A 17,073-nucleotide genomic window follows, 5' to 3' on the forward strand; every position below is an offset into this window, starting at 1 on the left:
GCGCCGAGCTATTAGAAGTGGCAGGGCCCAGCGCTCCCTCGGCAGCCTAGGCGGGAAGAGGGGGGAGTGAATTCCAGCCGCACATTCCCGCAGTTCTTCACAGGAACTTCTCTCTTCCCCCCACCCTCTTGGGCACACCAGCCTGGCCCGACTCCCACCCAGCTCTCTTTTCTCAGAACCCCTACCCACAGCGTTGACGGAATGGAGTGCCTTTCCCATTGGCCCGAGCGTCATTCCCTGAGGTGGCACTGCTCTCCTGATTGGCTGGCTACTCCCGACCCCCGCCCACTCCTCCACTCGGGTTGCCCGGCTCCCCGCCTCTCAGCACCGCCCAAAACCCCCGCCCTCGCCTCCTCCCTCCGCTCACCCGCCCGCGCGCCCAGCCGGGCTCCGCTGGCTCGCGCAGCGACCTGGCCCGCGCGCTGGCCCCGCCCCTGGACGCTATAAATACAGCTGCGCGGCGGGCTGGGCGAGAGCGTAGTGCAGGAGGCGCGGCTGTGAGTAGTACCCCGAGCGCGGAGATCGCCGGCTAGGGGAGCTCGGCGGCGCCGCGCTCAGTCGGACCTCCGAACGGAGTGACTAGGGGACCCGGGTGGGCTACTTTTCTGGTGTTTTTTATTTTTCTTGCCTTTAGTTCGGGCCGACGGTCGCCCGCTGAGCAGAGGTCCCCTTGCAAACCCGGAGCGACCCTCCTGTCAACTGTTGGGCTCGGGACCGCTGGGAACATCGCAGTGCCCCGAGCGCGCTAGGCAAGAAGGAAAAGGAAGCCGAGCGGGCCGCGGGCGGGGGCCCGGACCTTGCCTACCTCCTTAGCTCGCCCAACGGGTCTATTCGCGCAGGGCGCAGGGCGCGCGCGATGAAGGCTGTGAGCCCGGTGCGCCCCTCGGGCCGCAAGGCGCCGTCGGGCTGTGGCGGCGGCGAGCTGGCGCTGCGTTGCCTGGCCGAGCACGGCCACAGCCTGGGCGGCTCGGCGGCCGCGGCGGCTGCGGCCGCGGCAGCGCGCTGCAAGGCGGCCGAGGCGGCGGCTGATGAACCGGCGCTGTGCCTGCAGTGCGATATGAACGACTGCTACAGCCGCCTGCGGAGGCTGGTGCCCACCATCCCACCCAACAAGAAAGTCAGCAAAGTGGAGATCCTGCAGCACGTTATCGACTACATCCTGGACCTGCAGCTGGCGCTGGAGACGCACCCGGCTCTGCTGAGGCAGCCACCACCGCCTGCGCCGCCGCACCACCCGGCCGGGACCTGTCCGGCCGCGCCGCCGCGGACCCCGCTCACGGCGCTCAACACCGACCCGGTGAGAGGCTGGCGCCGGCGAGGGGCGGACGCCGCGCGGGTCGGGGGCAGTGGCAGGGTGTCGGGACCGGGAACTCACCCCCCTCTGGGTGGGGGCCAGCCAAAAATGACAGCCCCCTCCCCCTTCTCCTCCGGGCGACCCAGGCAGCCAGCGGCCGGCAGGGCTCCGCCGGTGCGGGCGGGAGAACGCGCAGGGCGGGACTCGGGGCTGTGCGCATCCCGGGCTGTCAACTCTTGCCCGAGCCCAGAGGGCCCCTCGGGCTACCAAGTGGCGTGGGGGCGTTGGCGCCCTAACCTGGTGCCGGAGAACGAACCCGGGACCGTGACAAGTGCGTTGTTTGCGCTGCTAACCTTTGCCTTGGTGTTCGGTTGCTGTTCCAGGCCGGCGCGGTGAACAAGCAGGGCGACAGCATTCTGTGCCGCTGAGCCGCGCTGTCCAGGTGAGCGCGCATTTCCCGTCTCGGGTGGCGGGTCGCCAGAGATGCCGGTCCCCGGGGGCTTCTGCTGCCAGGCTCCACGGTGTTCTTTGCCCCCAGCATTGCTGAGGGCAAACTCCCAAGGAAACAGACATCTTCTCTATCCCTGCCACACAAATTGCAAGTGAACCCACACTTCGCTTTAGAACTTGGGGTCCACGCTCAGTGGTGACTAATCAGCTCTTGTCCCCGCCGCCCCCTTTTTTCCCCCTGGTGACCAGTGGGCTCTTTAGACCCTCCCTACCCCGAGACAGAGGGCACTTTCGTGGGCGTGGGAGCTGCCTTGTTGTTCCCGGTGCAGTCTGACACGCACAGAGGCAGACGCGGCCAGGGTCCCGGGAGGGGGTCTCCTCTCCCGGCTTCCTGGAGACCCGCAGCTGCCTGCTGGGCGCGGAGCCTGCCGCGGGTTTGGGTGTTGTCTGACCTGGTGGTTTGTTTTGGGTTGTTGATCAAGCATGTCTTGAGTTTGGTCGGTGGCGCCAGTTAGTCTGCAGCGAGAAGGTTCACACACCCCCTCTATTCATTCCTCTTCCACAGGTGTGCGGCCGCCTGAGCCCGAGCCAGGAGCACTAGAGAGGGAGGGGGAAGAGCAGAAGTTAGAGAAAAAGCCACCGGAGGAAAGGAAAAAACATCAACAAATCTAGAAACGTTTTCATTCGTCATTCCAAGAGAGAGGGAGAGGAAAGAAAAATACAACTTTCATCCTTTTTTTTGCACGTTCATGAACATTCTACATACATACTGTCTTTTGTCTCTTCATTTATAACTGCTGTGAATTGTACATTTCTGTGTTTTTTGGAGGTGCAGTTAAACTTTGCAGCTTACGTGTGACAGAACTGATAAGTAGAAGATCAAGGGTAGATGAGACTGTAGAAGCCTACTTTGTGACCAAGGGGCTCAATTTTTGTTTCGAAGCTTTACTAATATAACAGAGCATTGTAGATATTTTTTTTTTACATCTATTGTTTAAAATAGATGATTATAACGGGGCAGGGAACTTCCTTTTCCCTGCAAGAATGTTACATATTGTATAGATAACTGAGTGACATTTCATACCATGTATATATAGAGATGTTCTATAAGTGTGAGAAAGTATATGCTTTAATAGACTACTGTAATTATAAGATTTTTAATTAAATATTTTTTTGGTAAATATTATGTGTGTGTTTTTTTAATCTATGGGAATATTTCTTTTGGAAAATTATTTTTCAGCTCAATTGAAGAGCTCTTGATATCTTGAATGTCTGTTCTGTTTGGTCTGGTTTTTAATTTGTTTTTGTTTTGCCCAGTATTGTAGACTTGGAAGTAACAGTTATAGCTAGTGGTCTTGCATGATTGCATGAGATGTTTAATCACAAAATAAACTTGTTCTGAGTCCATTCAAATGTGTTTTCTTTAACTTAGATGGAAATCTTTGTATTTGCAGCATACATGTTGAAACTATACCTGATCAGTTCTTAAGTATAGGGTTTTATAGTGTAATACATAAAGAGTGTTTTGTTTTTTGACTGAGGTCAAAATGGATTCTGAATGATTTTGCTCGTGGGATGAGGAAACGCTTAGATCTTAAAGGCGTTTATAAAATCCATTGTTTTATCAAAGTGAAAAAAATTGCTTATCACTATTCATTTGACACTAAAGCTTAATGTCACTAAGTTTCATGTCTGTACAGATTATTTAAATCATAGAAATGAAAGCTGTTCTCTGCTTGCTACCAAAGGACAAACTCTTGGAAATGAACACTTTTCTGCTTTCCTTCCTCCAAAGAATATTAATAGGCAAGAGTGGAGAAAAAAATAAAAAGGCATAATGGAAAATCCTTCAAGCAGGGATAAAAGTCGATCTTCAAACATTAACTTAAGTAGACCAAAAATTCTGATGACTGCATCTAGATTATTTTTTTATAAAAATGATTTTCACTATAGCTATGTTAGTTACCGCTAAGCTACTGTCCATCTCTTGTGATGTGTAACTTTTACATGTGAATATTAAAGTAGATTTATCTGTCTTGTACTGTGATTTCTGGTCTCATTTCTTGAAAACCTTATACTTTTTTTTTTTTTTACTCTATTCTCCTTAAGTAAGGTAACATTTTCTAGGTTAGATAGGACTGCCAGGGTTTGTGAACATTATGCATTTAATGTGATGGGTACTTTACATACAACTTAGGTGGAATTTTTAGAGCAAAAGAATTAAGTAGGATTTAATTGGGTGCTTTGTAAATAGTCAACTGTGTGTAAATCTGTTTGATTTTTTAAAGGAAAGGATTTGTTTCAGATTATACAAGAATAAAAGTATTAAAGACCCAAGGGACATTTTATGAGGTCCAATTCAAATATTTATATGAGTATGAAATACCACAGTCCATAGTAGTTGAAATGGCAATGTCTAAACAGAAATGAACAAAATTAATGCTAGTAGGTTAAAATCAAAAGGTTTAAAAATCTGTCCCATTTCCAGCATGTTATCCCCTTAGCTCTGATATTTTACTGGTCTTGGATATTTTTAGAATTTGGTATATTTGATGCTGAACCTTATAAAGTCAAAGGACTCCTTGTTTAGATGAGGTTTGTTTTTATTTTTGATATTACTCATTCTTGTCACACATCAAGAAGAAAACACTAGGAACACTGCTGGAATTCCAAATCTGAAGAATTCTTACGATTGCATTCTTTGTTATTAAAAAGGGCACAATTCTTCCTATTTGGCAGTTTAATTTCAGTAGGAAGCATGTCACATGTGCACTGCTGGTTAGAATTATGCATCTGTCATGCCTGACTGCTGAGCCCTACCTAAGCCTGTGGACACAGTTTAAAACTTTCACTGGTGGACTATGAACTTCAAAACAAATGGATATTTTTAGGCTTTGGAAATAGAGTTTGCTCCTTAGTTAAATTTATATTTGAGGCATTAAGAAGTAAAAGAATGGTGTTACAGATACTACATTTCAGAGAGTTGGCATTTTCCCCTTGGCCACTGAAGCAGCATTTGATGTCTTTAAAGAAATAAAGTCATTGTTTATTTAAAAATATTATATGCAGTTGTACAAGATGCTACATTCCACTAAAATACTGGCTAGCAACCAGATAACAAAAGTATTTTGAATCTTTATCTGGGTAGTTCTAATTACTCAGATATTTAGTTTAGCAAAGAAAAATATCCTGACCTCTCATTTAATTCAGACTTTTTGTTGTACAGGCACAACCAAAGAGTAAGACTCGTTTAAAATCCTCCAAGGGAAAAAAAGTATCCCACGCAGTGGATGTTATTTCTAACCTTATTATGAAATGTTAACACCTCAGACATCTCATGTTAAAGAGAGAAAAAAAGAAACCTTTTCATTTCAAAGAACTAATACACTTTGATATTGTATAAATCTTACTCAAGTTTATTGTCAAGCTTTAACTGCATTTTTAGAACTTTTAAAAATTTGGACCCCACAAATCTATTGTATTAGATGTCTTCTATAACAATAAATCTTCACTGAGAAAAAGGTTCTGAAGTTTGTGGTTTTTAATTGACTTTTACTGAGTTATGCAATTTTTCATTATCAAGAATGGGTCTCTTGATGGATCACCTCAATTATTTACAGTGTTTCTTACCATGTGATGAAAAATGGTGATAAGAATGGAAAGAAAATCTGGTTTGAATGCTGGGGAAAGCTTTTCTATACTCTTTAGTGCCTGCTAAGAAATGAAGCAATATTCTTAAAGCAGGCAGCAGGATGATGGTCCAGGGAAAACTAGATTTAAACAAACAAACAAAAAATAATAATGTAGACAGAAAGAAATTATTTCATAGTAGCACAGAGCCAAATAGGACTGGCTCTGCCTTTCTCACTGCTGTACTGTTAATCAGCTCAGATAGCTCCTGGGGTTCAATAGGGCCAAACATCAAACCCTCTAGGCTCATGAAACAGGAAAACTTTCCTGCTTCTGCTTTGCAAGTCAAGGAAATTAATTTAGCCACCTCAGAATGCATCTTAATAGGGCTGCTCTTAGTAGGTATTCTTCAGGCCCAAAGGATGTTTTTCAATTACAGCCCCATGCATTTGGCTAAAATATTACTTATATTAATTAGAACTATTGCCCAAAAGGTTTCAGAATTGTAATTTGACTCACAGTTCTACCTTGAGTACTGATTCAATCAATAATTTCAAGATACAGAAAACGCTTACAAAAGGGAACTAATTTGTTTAAGGGAGACAACCTGCAGTCATACATACTTAATTGAAAATTCTCTCAAATTTTCAGTGACGTTTTAGAAATATGTTTTGCATTCAAGGGCTTACTTCATACTTATTCATATCCTGGTTCCTTCTAAGAAGTTTTGCCTAAGTGCTAGAATTTAAATCTGAACCACATTGCCGAAGGTTTTCTATACTTAACCAAAGCAAAGCAAGTCGTTGGTGAGACTGCTGAAATTAGTTTCATCATTCAGAAGTCATCACAGTAAATTCACACATGGGGTATGGAAAGAGAGCTGTAAAAATTGAAGGTAACTTGAAAAGCCCCTCTGAGTCCATCACAAAGTAAAAATATCCATTTCTGGGGAAAGAAGAACAAAATACGTTACCTATATTCCATTGGCTAAAATATGACTAAAGAAGAATTGACTGCAAGATAGTTTAATAAGAGAACCAAGACAAATTTCTACATGAATCCAGTGGTAGCTGAAGTTTTTTTCCAGCGAACAATCTCATACTTTAGAGAATAATTTTCTAAGAGATTCTATAAGTACTGGCAAAATATGCAAATTCCTGGTGAAGCAAGATGGTGTTATTTGCTTTTAGTTGTTGTTTCTCAATTGTTTATGATATAAAATGCTGATCAGGGCTTTGGGCATGCATGTCAGGGTCAACTTTTAAAATTTTATCTTTTATTCCAAAGTTTAATTCTCAAAGGAAAACTATTACAGATCTACAGTTCTCCATGCCAATTCATAGTATGTTTCTTATTTTCTTAGATATTTTAAACATTTTCTGAAATACTTAAAACATTTTCTTAAATATTTACTACTTTTTTCACAATCTGATCAGTCAATTGAGAGTCTATAGTTGGGTTTGTGTGTCTAAAAATAGTCAACACACAGAAAAATATTTTTCAAAAGGGATTTTTCCACTCTAAAATATATGTAAGTAAACGATATTAACTTTCCTCCATTTTCTCCCTATTTTTTCATTCCAAAGATTGGGAATTTCCATAAAGATGCATCTTCCATTTTTTTTTTTTTTGAGATGGTTATAACCAAACATGTTATATTTAAGTATAAGGCAGGGTTGGAAATACAGAACAAGTCAATCAATTTTTATGTTGATACCATATCCTAGAATTTGGTTTCAAACCTCACAAAAAACTGGAAGAAAGGAAGGAGGGAGGGAAGGAAGACAGTAAAGGGAGAAGCATCTATTTGTACATGAACCTCAGAGAAAGCCAGGGAAACAGATAGAAACTTACAGACTAAAATTTTACACTTTCCTTCACAAATCATTCCTAGAAACACATTTCCTGCCTGTTAAACCTTAGTCCGTGTCTATCGTTAAAACAAAGTAGGCCACATATAGTAGAAGAATGTATGATTTTTCTTTGCCTGTCCTGCAGAGCCTGACCAAGGCCCTACAGAGTGCATAGTATTTGTTGAACTAAATCAAGCATTCATTCCTCCTTAGGACTGGCTCTTCCCAGAGCGCTCAGTTACTCCTTAGCCCTTTCATCTGTATTGAATTGCAACTGAGCTCTAGACCAATATATCTTCCTGCCTTCTAGTCCTCTCCCTCCCTGTGAAGCAGCAAATGAGAAAGGATTTGATGGTCTCCCTCAAAACTGCCACTCTTTCTGCGTTCTCACCTTGACTAATGGAACCTGTCATTGCTGAGATCAGAAACCTGGGAACAAGTATGACTGCCTCTTGCTCCATCACACACAATAGAGCACAAAAACTCCTGCTGAAATTCTCCGAGATCCTTCTGGGTTCCTGGCATCCCTGCTTCTCTATCAGTCTATGCCCTGTGCATCTGGTTTCTGGGCTTGTCTGCCCCTAATCCAGTTTCCTCCTGTCATCTTTCTTCCCCTTTTCAAAGTGAATCTAACTGCATGACTCCTCGACAGCCCCCTCAGACCACACAGAGAAGGGCAGTTCCTTAGACCAGTATACAAGGCCCCTGTGACCTGAGTTGTTTCCCGCCAGTCCTTTCCCTCCCCCACTTGTAGCTGTCTTTAAGAATGCATTTTATGCTAAGATCTTGTCCTGGGTGTGCTAGGCAGCAAAGCATGCTTATCTCCTGAGTCTTGACAAAGCATGATTGATTTCCAGAGAGTTAAGGAGGGCGGGGCCTTAGGGAGGACACACATGGACTGTAGAACAAGGGGGTGGGGCAGAGGGCACCTGTCTGGACAGCCAAACCAGCTAAGTCAGCCGTGCCTACCTGTGGGAAAGAGCCAACCCAGCCACATCTAATGTGGTGTTCTCTTTCACGCGCCCTTCCTTTGCACATGGTGTTACCCCTGTTTGGATCCCTGGACCCCCTACTCACAATCTTAGCTGTTCTTAAACTCCTACCTAACCCTGCTTCAAGACTCAACTGTTACCTCTTTGGCAAAAATTATTTGATACCTGTGCTCTTCGCCCCCCCAAATACCCTTCATCACCCCTCCATGCTATTTGATAATTATTTTCACATGCCTGTTTTCCTGGTAGATCCCTGACCCTCCAAAGATTCCAGACCACAAGTATTAGGAGAACATTCCTGTAACTCTCTGTGCCAGCGAATCTTGCAGATTCTTTGCAGCTCAAAATTGCAGCTGAGAGATTTTCATTATCTTTAAAAGCCTTTGGCTGCCTTCAACTTGGAAGATAGATAAGCCGCATGTTCTTGAGAATGAAGGAGTGTGGTCAGCCTCAGGCAAAGAGAGTTGGAAGGAGAACGTGAGAAGGGGAGACAGAGGCAAGGCCAACCCTGGCATTCCCGGGAAAGAAAGAAGCATCACTGACCCTCAGTGGGATAAATAAACAAAGATGTGTCAGTGCCTGAGATGAAAATGTGAGCAAGTAGGGATGACTAGCACTGAGGTGGGATGTGATGGGTGTGAACATATGCAGCAGGCCAGGGGGGACTTGGGAAACACTGTACGCCCAAGTCTCTGCATGTGTCTCAGGCCTTCGCTCTCATGGGTTGGTGAAGTGATGAAGGCTATGTCAGCTAAAATAAATGCAGTGAATCCTCCTAAGTCAATCCAGAAAGGGCAAGCTGGCTTCATGAATGGGAAAGCCTTTTACAGATAGAAGTTCTCATTACCCCTACCCTTGTCTGGGGTGCTGGAAATGGAATCACAGAACTAGAAACCTCAAGTATGTCTTGGAACATTACTGTCATTTCTCAGTGAGGGGAGGCAGAAGCTCAAAAGGTGAAGTATAGAGTCAAGCCTAGAACCTGGTTTCTCTGTTTCTAAACCAGGGCCACAACAACTCAATATGAATGGATCCTATTGCAGTTTACTGCCTGGGGTTTATCTTGCTCTGTGTCCTAATCGACAACTCGCCTCAAGTTCTTTCCTACCAAGGCGGGGTAAAATCTTAAGCAAATAATTATTAAATGCTGGACTGCTCTGGCTGCCTATGAAAAAAGAGAACAGAGGTAAAGTACTTTTATCACAAGGATGAAGATTTGCAAAGCTCATTCACAAATGAGCAGAGGCAATTCAATGAAGAAATTATAGTTTTTTCAACAAATGGTGCTGGAACAATTGGATGTCCACAATTAACTTAGAAATAGACCTTACACCTTTCACAAAGGTTATCTCACAATGACTCCTGGACCTGAAATGAAAAAACTATGAAAATTCCAGAAGAAAATGTAAGGAGAAAAAGCTACATGATCTTGGGTTGGTGATGAATTTTTAAATATGACACCAAAAGCACGATTCATGAAAGAATTCCAGCCTATATTGTCTCCCACAATTATATCACTACATTTGTGTGTGCAGACTCACCCTTAAGTCTATGGAAACAGTGTGGTGTAGGGGAAGGGAAGGCACACAAAGTCAGGTCAAGCCAGGAGACTGGGGTTCCGGTTAGAACTTCGGGTTCATCAGGGAAAACCTACACCTCCAGTGTAGACTTCTGAGCCCTCCCTGAATCCGATGAGCCCTGTACTATTCACCCTGTCCCCGCAAGTAACTTTCCCACACTCTAATTGCCTCATCTGTAAAATGGGTATATCATTATAATAACCTAGCTCACAAAGGTGAAAAGTAAGATATAGGAAAATACTTTATAAAACAATGTTGATACCCTTGGTATAAATAAAAATCATCTGGAGAGTTTGTAAACTCCTAGATTCCTGAGTTCCACAAATCTTCTTTTCCTCACCACTGACACTCTGATTCCTCAGGTCTAGGGAGGGCTCAGAAGTCTGCACTGGTGGTTTTCCCTGATGAACCCGAAGCAAGTCTCCCAGGAACCCCATTTTGAGAAACGGTATTAAGCTATGAAATGATATGTACATTTAAGCTAATACTGTTATGCCACACAGTGTGTTTCTCCTACTCTTGGACCAATTACCAATTTTCCAGGAACTCCTATCAAGTAAAGAGGAAAGGTTAATATAACAGCGACAGCAGTGGCAATAACAGCTAGTGGGAAGAAGGAAGCTGGTAAAGGGTGCCCAGAAGGAAGCTGCTTCCCATGTGGGAGTGTGGAACGGGATCCCTGGGACAGGTCGCAGGTTAAGAAGTTGATTGATCCCTTGGAACCCTTGATTTCCATTCCAATCTTGCTATGCATCAAAACATTCACAATAGCCTACTTTGCTTTCACATTAAATCATACTATTTTCTAAGGAAAAACCTAAAATAATGAAATTTTCCACCTCCTTATCTGTCATTCCAAATCATTCCTCTCATTACATCTATGTGATGACCCAAAAAGTGAAGAAGGTATGCTTGTGCAGGCAGCCATGAGCAGGATTGCTTTAATGATATTCTTCTGGAAAAGCAAATTGAGAAAATAATATTTCATTTCCCCTAGTATATTATATGCTTCTAAGGGATTGCCTATAACACAATGTACAAAAATAGGCTAAGTGGCATTACTCCAACTGTTGTGTTTGCCTTAGAACTGCACTAATTCATGGCCATCCAAGACTAAAACGCCAGATACATGTAAGATTAGGATATGGTTCAATTGTACCTTAATTTCATATAATACATTCCATCTTGGTGGAATTGTATCTAATTTTTATGAATTAAAAAATGATGAAGAAAAGAATAGCTTCAAATCATCTAAAATTGAATAAGATATTTTATAAAAGGAAAAAATCAGTAAGTTTGTAGAATTGGATTCTGAGCTTTGACTGTGTGGCCTCAGGCAAGTTTTGTGACCTCTCTGAGCCTTATTTAAACTTCTTACAATAGGACAGAGTATCAGGCAAATGAGCTCTTCACCATTTGTTAGTTCCTCTCCTGGAATTATTCCCGTCCCTCCCTATTCATTTTACTGTATCAAGGAGATAGGTTTTCAGCAAGTCACATGCTTTCTGCATAGGGTCAGGAAGGATTAAATGTGTTTGCCATCACCCAGTAGGAAAATGGGGTTAAGGAGAATAGAGGGGGAGGGCGTATATGTGTGTGTGCTTGCTCCAAAAGGAGGACAAAGATTTCAACAATGTACAAACACTTCTCAGTGGAGAAGCAATTTTCTGTTTCATTTATTTCTCTCTAGAATAACCCTGAAGTTCTCCACACACCAAAGACACAAATGATACAAATGTTGATGAAAGAAGAATTCTTTGAAGGAAGAGGAGAGTCTTGAGCAAGAAAGAACTGTAGCAGCAAGAAGGCAGAAGGAGGCTCGGCGCCTATAGCACAACCGGCTAAGGCGCCAGCCACGTACACCTAAGGTGGAGGGTTCAAATCCCCAGCCTGGACCCACCAAAACAATGATCGCTGCAACCAAAAAAAAAAAAAAAATAGCCAGGCGTTGGGGCGCGCCTGTGGTCCCAGCTACTTGGGAGGCGGAGGCAGGAGACTCACTTGAGCCCAGGAGTTGGAGGTTGCTGTGAGCTATAATGCCACGGCACTCTACCCAGGGGGACAGCTTGAGGCTCTGTCTAAAAAAAAAAAAAAAAAAAAAAGAAGGCAGAAGGAGACAGGTGATGGTTTACAGGAAATTAAAAAGGGGCCTTGTATCTGTTGATTTTGCTGTTAGCATGGTCACGCAGGATGCTTGTTTGCTTTTCGATCCATTTTCTGATATATAGCGAAGGGCTACAGAACTGAGATAGATGCTGAGGATGGAAATGGAGGGAGCAACTGCACACATAAACTCTCATGTGCAGGGCCAAGTCGTCTGGCTACCCTCATCGTATTCTCCTGGTAGAGCAACAATTTTATGCCAAATACCTATTACCAGAGTGATACACAGTATACCAGGTGGTAATTAAGAGTCAGATTAAGGTTGAAATCAGCATAAAATGTGCATATTTCTACCTGGTTTAGGAAAAGGAACCTTTTATAATTTATACTTATAATTTCTGGTAGCTTTACTTCCCTATAAAACTAAAGCCGGCATTAATTCAACAGGGTAGAGATAACAGTATTTGGGAATTCATTGTGTCCACTGCAATACTTCAGTGAATCAGAAAATAATAGAATGTTGAAGTAAAATGGAATTCCTTCATTTTACGGAAAATGAAATTAAGGCTGTGACATTTTAAAATGTGCCTTGTGTCAGATGACTTTAGATTGGGGCAGAGCTGCCAGCAAAACTCGGGCCTTCCAAATTGCAGTCAAGGAGGCATTATTAAGTTCACTAGATCATAGAATCATTTATTTTTATCGGGTGGTTCTTTTTTGTAGCATTTTTTTAAAGAATTGTTTTTTTAAAAATTCCTATTTGCTCTGATGCCTAAATGTCTTATCTCTTATAGATCGTTTTCCTCTCCTAAAAATTCTGTAAACACAGCCATTCTTTTTCTATTTGTAATTCAACTAGAGTTATTCCTGAGAGGGCTATGTTCCTAAGAGAACAAAACTATTTTTTTGAAACTCTAGAGGACTACTCTGGAAAGAGCAATATGTCTTTTCATCGAGAGTTATTTTGAGGTGAAACATCTTGTGATCACTCAGGGCTACATTATTCTACAAGGAGACGCCAAGGATACCTATCTACAAAGCCCCAGAAGTCCCAAATGATCCTACAGGCACTAGAGACCCTATCAATTTGTTTATCAATTTGTAGTTCTAATTTCATGGCATGAGAAACACCAGTAAAACATAATCTCCTGCCTCAATATTTTAGAGAATACAAAGAAATACACAATCACTGTAGACCCGTGAGCTCTTGCCAAGTCTGGTTTTTATTATTATACATATGAAGAGAATCCTCTGTTTGCCAAAGTCTATAAAGGGACTGATTAACTCAGCTGTGTAGTAATTGTTTAATATTAAATCAGTTCAAAATTTTAGGGTATGTTTCTTAGAAACCCTTTATCTAGTATCAGGTGTGTATCTCCATAGCCTTGTATCTGTTAATTTCAAAGTTGTAAAATACAGGGGTGCATTTCCCCAAGTTTTAGCACTGTAGACTCTCTTCACAGTTTAAGTAATCTAACTTACTTGTGGAGTAAAAAACTTTTTAAATTATTTCTAGAAATCAAAAATGTGTTCCAAATAAACAGAGGGTTCAACTTTTAGGGGCAACATCTTTTAGGTAGCGTATGTGGTTTGATGCTTACTTGGTAGGTTGAAACAATTCTAAAATGCTTTTAATTAAGAAAAAATCAAGAACTAAAGTAATGACTTAAAAGCAGGCTAAACAAAAAAGACTATCACAGATCTCCTATGCCTTGCAATATCATTTCAAGATTTATTTTTAAAATGAGATGGTATTCTGTTCCCTGTTCCTCCCCAGCCAAAACAACTTCTTTGTGAAGCTGTGTGTACGATCCACGGCCTGCTGTTACCTTTTCAGGAAAATGGATCGTGAAGTCTCTGAGGTGATTCTCAGGATGACATCCCAACACACTGCAGGAGCAGGTTATACGGTTTGTGTTTTTAACCCAAGAGCTTCAGGCCTCTTCTCTATCCTCAAACTCGCTGCATCCCCAAGGAGCTGGGGCTGTCCTTCCTAACACAAACTTTCTTTCTTCTAGAAGCACTGGAAAAACTCAAAGAGAATCAATACCTACTTTATCCTGAAAAAGTGACTGGGTAGGAAAGAATCTGCCTCCACTTTGTGAGGAGAGGTCTGGCTCCTTGCAGAGAATCCGCAAACGCAGATAGGCAGCCCCTTCACCTCCCACCCGCTCGGCCCCGATGTGACTGACACCGCCGTTGCAGGGTTTTAGATCACTCAATAACCAGGCATGAGGCTGCCATGGCGGGCAATCTGCCCACACTTGTTCCCCAACATCACCAAAGCTCATTAGGTCCCATTAATCCAATATTTGCTTTTGCATTTAAACACACAGCTCTAGAAACACGAATTTCTGGTTCAGCTAACCCTGGCAGGACGGGAGTTTTGAAAAACCAGCGAATTTTCCGGCCGACATTCCTCAGGTTACGCGCTTGCCTGGTCCTACAGGCAGTGCAAGTCATCTGCTGCCCTCTTTTGAATTTTAGGACACACTGCACTCATACACAGGGCCTGCTGCCCGAAGTCAGCCTCTTTCCCTTGTCTGGGGGCAGCTTTCACCACCTGGCTAATCCAGGGCCTGCTAGAATAGTACTTGGACTCCCTGTTGGAGGACTACTTTCTCTGTGTTCTTCCGTGGCAAAAGCAAAACTCAGTTCTAAAATGTAGAGGAATTATGAAACTATGAAATTATGAAATTATGCTGTTACTTTCTCTTTTCTTTTTTCAGCTTTATTGAAGTAAATTGACACATCCAAATTGTATGTATTTAAGGTATACAGCTTGATGCTTTGATACATGAAGACTCTGTGAGATGATCATCACCATCAAACTAACATTTCAGCATCTTGCATCCTTACCGCGTGTGTGATGTGTGCATCTGATAAGAACACTCAAGATCTATCTTCTGAGCGAATGCCAAGTCCACAGTTCAGTGTCATTACTGTATCACCGTGCTGGACAGTAGCTCTCCAGAACTCATTCATCCCGCATAACTGAACCTCTGCATCCTGTTGACCACATCTCACCCTTCCCCCACTCAGCCCCCTAACCACCCTTCTAAACTCCGCTATTTCGAGTTTTCCTTTTCTAGATTCCACATTTAAGAAGGTCATACACAAGTTACCTTTCTGTGTCCAGCTGATTTCCCTTTATACAATGTCCTCCAGCTTCATCCATGTTGTCACAGATGACAAGCTGTCCTCCTTTTTAAAAGGCTGAATAGTATTCCATTGTATGTTTAAACCACCTTTTCTTTTCTTTCTTTATTTTTTAAAGACAGAGTCTCAAGCTGTTGCCCTGGCTGGAGTCCCATGGCATCACAGCTCACAGCAACAACAAACTCTTGAGCTTAAGTGATTTTCTTGCCTCAGCCTCCTAAGTAGCTGGGACTACAGGCATCTGCCGCCACAACACCTGGCTATTTTTTTGTTACAGTTGTCATTGTTATTTTAGCTGGCCTGGGCCAGGTTTGAAATCGCCAGCCTGGGTGTATGTGACCAGCGCCCTACCCACTGAGCTACGGGTGCTGCCCTAGACCACCTTTTCTTTATTCATTTATCTGGGGATGGACATTTACATTGTTTCCATATCTTGGCTATTGTGAATAATTTCATCTTATCTTAACCAAATGTATCACACAGATGATTGACCCCTAGGGCTGGTCTATTCATCCCCCTGAAGTGCCCAGATACAAAATTCTGCTGATAAAGATACTGAATGGAAGAAGAATGCTAGAATCCATCTGTGAGCCTGTCCCGTGCAGCATGTCCATCCTTCCAGGACAACAGAAAAGTTGCGGTTCTCACAGGTGTGCCAGGGCCTCAGGCACATGGGAAACCATTGCAGGAAGTTAAGCGCGCTAAGCTGGGCACAGCTCATTCACACAGCTTTCACCCAGCCTCAGCCCTGCTGCCGACCACTCCACCGGCTGCTCTCTGCTGGGATGGGGTCATTCTCCAATACTCAGAAGCACAATGGCTCTTGCCCCAACCCTTCTCCTCAACCCCCTTTGTCGATGGCATTCACCTCCAATCCTCAAGCCCCCTGAACATCTCCTCTCCTGTTTCCTCATACCTAATGACTACATGAAAGAACAGGTTCTCACAAATAAAAAGACACTATCATTATCTTTTCCTCAACATCATGGAAATTACCTGGAGGGCAAGGAGGCCGCCACAATGTAGTGCTGGGGAAAGTCTCACAACGGCTACAGCTGAGAATAAGACCTATCAGGAAACTGATTTCTATTTTTCTGATGTCCATCTCTTGGTCTGTGTGTCTGTCTCTCACAGGCTGCTTTGCACACCAGCCCACCCCTCATAGCCTTTTCAGACAAGATCATAAAATATCACTCCACCTCAGCTTCTTTGCCCTAGTGGTCCCATATTGCAAATAGCTGTTCCCTAGCCATGGAGAGGGAGGGGTGATCTCACTGCAGTTCCTAGTTCCATCCAAAAGGATGGATGGCACTGCCCTTCTCCTGACAGAAGCAGCACTGAAATTGTCTTATAGCTCAAGCAGGTACATAAAATGTACCAAGATACAGAAGCCCTCACAAACCTCTGCCCAACGACTGGCTTCCTAGGTGTACAACCTGAGCATTTGAACAAAGTCCTGCACAAAGACAGGCCAGCTCTTAATTGAATGCTCTGCTACCACTTGTCTTGAAATGTATAATATTTTTTTTAAAAAGGGACCTGCCTTTTCTTCTTGCATAGGCCCCATAGATTATGTAGCAGTATCTCTCCAACACCGAGGGATAACCCAGTCGGGAGGTGTCCTATTTCCCACTGCAGTGGTGGATGTTAACTGTTTGTTTGAACTGGAGGTAGACTGGTATGCGATTTGCCTGGTATCTCTCTGTTTGGGTTCTCTTAGCTAGAAAGCCTGCTTCTAAGGGCAATGCTGCCTGGCTGACTGGCAGTTATAGACCCAGGGACAGCAGGCTCGGTCAATTATAGAAAGAGAAAGTTTCCATGGAGAACTGTGTGATGCCCCTGGAAGGAATCATCATGGCAGGTAGCAAGATGCTGAGAAATTCTGCACAGGGGAGATAGTTCAGTAAAAAGAGAGGTTCAGAAGCAACTCCCAGGGGTGATCCTGTTGTGTCTGGGAGGAAGAGACAAGAAAAACCATTTCTTCCCGATTCTTCCATTTCAACTGAAGCCAC

The 17,073-nt window shown here is 43.5% G+C and overlaps 1 protein-coding gene across 1 annotated transcript; it reads left to right on the plus strand.

Annotated features, from left to right (window-relative positions):
• The first annotated feature begins 471 nt into the window (after positions 1-471).
• Positions 472-5,265, plus strand: ID4 (inhibitor of DNA binding 4, HLH protein). The gene is made up of 3 exons (XM_003788329.3): positions 472-1,297; positions 1,678-1,736; positions 2,310-5,265. Exons 1-2 carry the CDS (start codon positions 857-859, stop codon positions 1,720-1,722), a joined length of 486 nt encoding a protein of 161 aa, XP_003788377.1. The 5' UTR covers positions 472-856; the 3' UTR covers positions 1,723-1,736; positions 2,310-5,265.
• Positions 5,266-17,073: the final 11,808 nt, after the last annotated feature.

Source organism: Otolemur garnettii, unplaced genomic scaffold (assembly GCF_000181295.1).
Source record: "Otolemur garnettii isolate 467f Iridium unplaced genomic scaffold, OtoGar3 scaffold00026, whole genome shotgun sequence".
In the NCBI taxonomy this organism is placed as follows: domain Eukaryota; kingdom Metazoa; phylum Chordata; class Mammalia; order Primates; family Galagidae; genus Otolemur; species Otolemur garnettii.